Source organism: Myotis davidii, unplaced genomic scaffold (assembly GCF_000327345.1).
Source record: "Myotis davidii unplaced genomic scaffold, ASM32734v1 scaffold425, whole genome shotgun sequence".
Taxonomy (NCBI): domain Eukaryota; kingdom Metazoa; phylum Chordata; class Mammalia; order Chiroptera; family Vespertilionidae; genus Myotis; species Myotis davidii.
In genome coordinates, this window is record NW_006296413.1 from 3,250,077 (window position 1) to 3,256,885 (window position 6,809).

A 6,809-nucleotide genomic window follows, 5' to 3' on the forward strand; every position below is an offset into this window, starting at 1 on the left:
CAAGAGCAGATCAGTGAGGGGAGCTGCCTGCAGACTCACCATGAGCTCCTCCTGCTCCTCCCGGTTGCCGGCCAGCCCGTAGGTGGGGATCTCCCCCAAGGTGCGGCAGAACTCGGACGTGGCGTTGAACACAATGGTCCCCTTCCGCTCCGGATCCTCATCCTCCTCCGAGCCCCGCTGGCGGGACTCCAGCTTCTTCACAATCTCCACCACCTAGAGGAGGGAGCAGCTGTGGGCAAACCCAGAAGGTCCTGGGGCGGTGCCATTGAGACCCAGGAACCCAAGATCCTCCCTGGTGGTAGCAAGACAAGCCATTCCTACTGCCTGCAGCGACCTGTGACGGTCTCCATGTCCTCCCTGACCCCTGCCGCTCTCCACCTGCACCTGCACCAATCTCACTCTGCTCCAAAACCATCAATGGCTCCCTACTGCCCTGTGAATCAAGATCCAAAAGCCTACATGGCCCTGGTGACCAAACCCTGCTCCTACCTCAGGCCACCCTCCTACCTGGCATGGCACCGAGGCCCCTCAAAACTCCGCCCCTGACATTATCCCCCGACTGCACCCACTGTCCTCTCTATTGTGTCATTGCCATCAGCACACAAGGATTATCTGGGATCGCCCCTCCTTGAAAACATCCTCAACCCCACAGCCCCACTGCTCTGCCCAACAGCAACCTCCTCAGGAAGTTTCTAGAAACCACATCTCCTTCTGCACCCCTTCCCTTCCATTTTATTACCTTTCTTTTTTATTTGGAGAGTACGTTTATTAAAGCCAGGGACAGGGAAGCAAAGGGCTTAGAATACAAGAAGCAATAGGAGAGAGCCTCGGCCGCGTTCTGCTGCGGCTCTCTAGAAACATTACAGAAAAGTGAGCCACAGTGAGGGCGCATGCAGGGGGCAACCAACAACCCATCTCTCTCATGTTGATGTTTCTCTGAATACCCAGCCCAAGATACCAACCCGCCAAGTATTCTTCTCGTGTCACCTTGTTCTGTCTGCCTGCTCTAATCACTATCAGAAATTACTGCTTGCTCACGTGTTCGCTGATGTCTCTCCCCCAAACCCCAGTTAGAAAGTCAGGTCCGTGAGCGCAGAGCCCCTTGGCTGCCTGCTCACCAGTGCCTTCCAACCACTAGGGCGATGCCTTACTCACAGTGGGATGCAACATGTATTCACAGAAAACAGGGAAGGGTCTGACCCTAAAACATCATACAGTGACAACACTACAGAAATCTAAAAATCTGTAAATAATATGTTATTAAACAAAAAAGAAAATCAAGATTGGAATTCAGGCCCAGCCAGCGTGGCTCAGTGGTTGAGCATCAACCTATGAACCAGGAGGTCACGGTTTGATTTCTGGTCAGGGCACTGCCTGGGTTGCAGGCTCAATCCCCAGTGTTGAGGTGCGCAGGAAGCAACAAACAATGATTCTCTTTCATCACAAGTGTTTCTCTCGCTCTCTCTCTCTCCCTCTTCCTTCCTCTCTGAAATCAATACGAAATAAAGACTGGAATTCAGGTGCAGCCTACAAGGGCACAGGTGCCTGTGCTCCTAAGAACCGGCCATCACAGGCCACCTGTCATTCTGTCCTGCTGAGGCCCTCACCCTCCTGTGCCCGCACACAGCCTGAGGGCCCCTTACCTTCTCGCCGCTGTCCCGCAGCTGGTGTAGCTGCTGCAGCTGCCGTAACCGGCGGCCCTTCTCCAGCTGCTTCTGCAGCTCCAGCTCCGCCTCATCCTCCTCCAGCAGCTCTGGGGACCCAGGCGGTGGGCCGCCTTCCTCTGGACAGAGAAGATGCCTGTTCAGATCCTCCTCCTGGTCCCTAGGCCTTTTCCTCGCCCCTCCCCCCACCCTCAGCAAGCTGGGGGCTCCCTCACCCTCATCACTGATATCCATGTTTTCCACTCGAGTGTCATCTGACGGTGGGGGCTGAGACACCGGCTCCTTTTCTTCCTCCTCCTCCGGGGCCTCCTCATCTCCCTCGGGCACTCGGCGGCGACCCCGGCCTCGCAGTCTGGGGGGAGGAGACCTCTCCAGTGAGCATCGGCCCCTAGGTCAGCCCAGCCCTCAGACCCCACGTGTCCACGCCCACCTGGAACCAAAGTCCCCATCCTGCGTTTGGTCCCCGAGAGGCAGCAAGTCGTCAGCCCGCACCACCACCTCCTTCTCCTTCTTTCGGATCTTCTTCACCTTCCGCTTGGTCTTTTTAAAGGTCACCTGGGGGGCGGGGAGAAGAGAGACATGAAGGAGGAAGGGGGAAGCAGGCGGCCACAGCCCACGAGAATGAACACTTCTTATACAGAAACAGACGTGAGGTGCATGCAAGGGTCGTCCCACCATCGTGATGAGGAAAACAGAGGCGGAGAGGTTAAGTAAGTGCCTGCCCAAGGTCACCTCGCAGCTAAGAAGGAGAGCTGGGCTTGTGGCTCGTAGGATTGAGGCCCCAGAGCCTGCTCTCCGCCACTCAGCCATGCAGTGTACTGGGCCAGCTGTCGACCTGTGTCCATTCAGTCACCACAAGTGCAAAATCCACATCCAGTGTAACATGACCGCTCGCCAGACCGCTAACCCTGGCAACAGCCCTTAACAGTGGCGCCTCCCATCCCATCTCAGGTGCCTCAGACGCACAGTTAAGCGGCTCACCCCAGGCACAGGCTGGCTACGTGGCAGAGCCTGAACTTGAAGGCAGGTCCACCTGGCCCACAGCCCTGTTCTGTCTACACCCACCACCTCCCTGGCATCTCCCCAGGGCAGCCAATCACTGCTCCTCCACAAGGACCAGCACCGCTGGCAGCCTAATCGCCCTCCTTAGCTCACTGCCCCAATGACAAGTGTGGGCAGTAGCTGAGGGCTCACCATCTCCTCTGGCGTGAGGTACTCGGAGGCGAGCCGCGGCCCGACCATGCTCAGGGACTGAGCTTGCAGCCGCAGTTTGGTGCGGATCTCTTCCAGCTCACGTTCCCGAAGGCCGTCGGCAATGCCGCCCTGCTCCAAACGGAAGGAGTGCGGCCGCTCGCCCTCCAGCTCCTCGTCGTACTTGGCCAGGATAGAGCGGGGTTTTTGCTGCAAGGCAAGAGGTACAGGTTGGGACCCAGCCTGGCTCGTGAAAAGCCACAGAGCCACCCATTCCTCATGGCCCCACCGCCCAGGTCCCCTGCTCCCGCCCCGCGGCCCGCCTGCCTGCGCCAGGTCATCCACACTCTCATCCTCTGCATAGGGCAGGTAGTCGGGCTTCTTCTTCCGCAGCTCCACGTTTTTCTCTGCCCGCTCCTTATCCACTAGGTTCACGTTCACCAGCACGTCTTCCTCCTCCTGCAGCACGCCTGGGGACAGGGCAGAGGCCACTCACACCTGCCCCCAGATCAGCGGTGCCTGTGTCCCCAACCAGAGGACCCAGCTCAACCCACCTTTGTCCTTAAGGGTAAGGATCATAGTCTGCCCTTCTTGGAAGGAGTCAATGGCATGCTCCACAGTGAGGCCCTGCAGGTCCCGGGCACTGTACAGGTCCTAGAAGGGAGGGGCAAGTCCGGCGGAGTCAGGAGCCCTGACCGACCCCACCCGGGGATCCCAGCACTAGGACAGCAGTGCCACCCCAACCCCACTGCCCCAGAACCTCACCTGCCGCCTCTGCCCGAACTCCTCCTCCACCAGAGTGCTGACACCAAACTCCTGGTCCATCTCCTCCAGCAGCTTGGCCTATAGGACAAGGCGGGGGGGGGGGGGGGTTTGACCTCAGGCCATCCGGTTCACCAGAAGACACTCAGCTTTATCAAGTGGGAGTGCACAAAGGGCAGGCCGCGCAGGCAAGAATCAAAACAGACTCCACTGACCGCAGACCTCCTACCTCTCTGAGCCCAGCCGCACCTCCCAGGGGTCAGCCTCCTGCCTCCCCAGCTGGTCAGGCCACACTGGCACTGGGCAACCACCCCCAGCTGCCCAGGGCCTCACCCTCTTCTCTGCCAAGTCCTTCTCCTTCTGCAGCTGCCGGCTCCTCTCGATCCAGGCTGCAGTGTCGTCCAGCCAGGGGTCATCCTCCCCCAGAGTCTTTATCTTCCTGAAGGGAAAAGAGGGACCTTTTGGGGGCCCAGCTCCAGCTCCCCCACCCCGACTGCAGAGCTCCTTGGCAGCTCCTCGGGCCCTTGCCTTGCCCGCCCTGGCTGAGACCCCCTCACCCCAGCTTTTGGTTCAGGAGGCGCTTTTCTTTGGCAGCTGCCAGCTTCTCTCGTAGCTCCTCTCGCTGTCGCAAGGCCATAGGGTTGATGACGTCAGCTGCCACGGGCTCCTCCTTGGTGCCCGCCTCTGGAAGGGGGGCCCAGACGTGAGGCTATGCCTGCCCATGGCTGGTGGGGAGAGGAGGGAGCCACTCACCCTGCCCCTTCCAGCTCAGGGGGCCAGAAGGGGCCAGGAGAAGGGGGAAGGACCCTTCACCTCCCTACTGCCACTTTATCCCCACACTCCCGTGTCACCCCACACAGCATGATGGGACCCTCCGCGCCTCCCCGAGCCCCTCAAATCATGCTTAGAAAGAGCTCAAAACCCCCAATCAGTTTGTAGCAACTGTGCACATGTCTCAGCCCAAATAATGTTACCTCCCGGCCAGAGTGAGGGGGCAGCGCTAACTGTTCAAACGTAAATAAGCTCAGTGCTGTCCGTGGAGCAGCCACTCTGTCTCACTGTTCCACTAATAAACTCTCTTTCACTTTAAACTAAGGGAGGAAGCGAGGATGGAAAGAGAGAAGGGAGGGAGGGAGGAAGGAAGAGAAGGAGGAATGGGAGAGGACAAGCTGAGCGCCATTAGGAAAGCAAGGAGTCCCATGCCTGTCAGCAAGCACACACCCACAAGACCACTAACTGGCCCTGAACCTGCGCTCCAACCCCATTTCCTCCATCCGAACGCCCTCCTTCCCCACCATCCGCAGCCACACACTCACCCTTCTTGACGGCATTGACTTCCAAGGGTTTCAGCCCCAACTTTGCCCGGAGTTTACTGAGAACGAGATGAACGTGTTAGGAGCTGTCCAAAAGATGGGGCACCAAGGGCATTTCTAGACAGATGGGGTGAGAACAGGAGGGGCCTGAATGGTCCCAGGGGTCCCAAACATGGTCTGACCCAGGCAGTCAGGGCAGAGGGAAGGGCACTGGCCTCCAAATCAGGGAGCAGGGGCACTGGGCCAGGCCCGCCCTAACCCATGGGACGCCGTCCTTCCTCTTGGGGCTCAGTGGCCTCCTCTATAACTCAAGTGGTTGCCACCTGATTCACGGGGCACCTCCAATTCCAGCCCGAACGCGTGTCTGAAAGCCCCCCGAAAGCAGCTGCTCCAGACCTACCCGATTCAGAGCAAAAGGGGGGCACGAAGGAGACCATACTTACTTGGTCTCCTCGATGCTAAGTGACGAGGCATCTCCTGAGCTGGTTTTGGAACTGGCAGCTGGAACAACAAGAAGTGCGGCTCAGGAGCTGCACACAAAGCCAAGAGGCCATTTCTTCGGCCCCAGCTGCAGGCCAAAGACGAGGCCCTTCACCAGCACCAGGCCTGGCTGAGACCCCAGAGAGCAGCAGCGTTCTCCCACCCCAGTAACTCCTCCCACCCCAGGAACTCCTCCTACCCCAGGAACTCCTCCCACCCCAGTAACTTCTCCTACCCCAGTAACTCCTCCTACCCCAGTAACTCCTCCTACCCAAGTTCTAGCCTCTGAGAAGCCCACCTCTTCTACATGCCTGCCTTTCTTGACCCAAAATGCCCAGCTTTCTGCAGTCCTCCCTTTGCTACCCTTCCCTTTTCTGGATGCTGTGTGTTCGGCCCATGTTGCCCTCTCTGGCCTCACTCTGACTTGACAAATGCCACCTCCCCGAAGTCCTGTTCAATTTTGATCAGAATCAACTGCTCCCCCCAAACTCCATAGCACGGCTGGCCATTTCTGGGCCGGTTACTTCCCAAAGGCAGGGGCCGCGGCGGTGCGTGACCGCGTCCTCTGCAACTCATGTAGCCAAGACATGGACTTAGTGGTGCCTGCCCTGTGCGGGATGTTGGGAACACAGACATAAAGATGCATTTCAGAGGAAAACCAAGATGGTGGCATAGGTAAACAGTGGAGATTGCTGCTTAGCACAACCACTTCAAGAACACAACTAAAAGATGGAACGGACATCATCCAGAACCACAGGAAGGCTGGCTGAGTGGAAATTCTACAACTAGAAGGAAAGAGAAAAGCACACTAAGACTCAGAGGAGGCACACGCAGAGATGGCTGGCAGCTGAGGACACGGTTGTCTTTTTCAATCTGAAGGGAGTCTCAAGCTCTGAGCTCCAGTTCCGGTCGAGTCTCTGGGACCCAGACTCATACGGGAGAAACTGGACTGTCTGGCATGGGTCAGAACTCGAGGGCGGATTTCTCTCGGAGGTGCTTGCAGTGATTGCCGGGTCACTGAGAAGCGGGGCCTCTGAGGGCAGCCATGGCTGTTTGCTCTGCCCTGTTGATCCCCTGGGACCCCACTCCGCCCAAGCCATGCAGGGAGGCTTTTGCATATGAAAGGCCTGGCCCTTTGCAATCTGAAAATTACCTAACAAACTGCAGCTGCCCCAAGGCCCCACGGCAACTCACACTGCTTCACAGCTGGCTCCTGCTGGGTAGCCTTAGGCAGAGGCTAGATTAGAACCTCCTTAGAGATCCAGGAGCCAGTGTGCCACGGTGATCAGAGCGGGGCCATCCAGATTGCAGCTCCTCAGATCCATAAAGGACTCACTCAGGGGGCAGACTCAGTGAGCACCAAAACCCCACTGAAGCAAGTCTTGCCCCAGAGGGGTGT

At 58.1% G+C, this 6,809-nt stretch overlaps 1 protein-coding gene across 1 annotated transcript in view; it reads right to left on the reverse strand.

The window, feature by feature from the left end:
• Positions 1 to 6,809, reverse strand: part of SART1 (squamous cell carcinoma antigen recognized by T-cells 1) — a 31,157-nt gene that overhangs the window by 22,635 nt on the left and 1,713 nt on the right. The window contains exons 2-13 of the mRNA XM_006771695.2: positions 5,374 to 5,452; positions 4,934 to 4,989; positions 4,175 to 4,301; positions 3,951 to 4,056; positions 3,621 to 3,698; positions 3,410 to 3,509; positions 3,183 to 3,325; positions 2,859 to 3,065; positions 2,095 to 2,219; positions 1,880 to 2,016; positions 1,644 to 1,783; positions 40 to 213 (exon numbers count right to left, since the gene is read on the reverse strand). Coding sequence (XP_006771758.1) covers positions 40 to 213; positions 1,644 to 1,783; positions 1,880 to 2,016; positions 2,095 to 2,219; positions 2,859 to 3,065; positions 3,183 to 3,325; positions 3,410 to 3,509; positions 3,621 to 3,698; positions 3,951 to 4,056; positions 4,175 to 4,301; positions 4,934 to 4,989; positions 5,374 to 5,452 — 1,472 coding nt within the window. The remainder of the gene's footprint in view (positions 1 to 39; positions 214 to 1,643; positions 1,784 to 1,879; positions 2,017 to 2,094; positions 2,220 to 2,858; positions 3,066 to 3,182; positions 3,326 to 3,409; positions 3,510 to 3,620; positions 3,699 to 3,950; positions 4,057 to 4,174; positions 4,302 to 4,933; positions 4,990 to 5,373; positions 5,453 to 6,809) is intronic.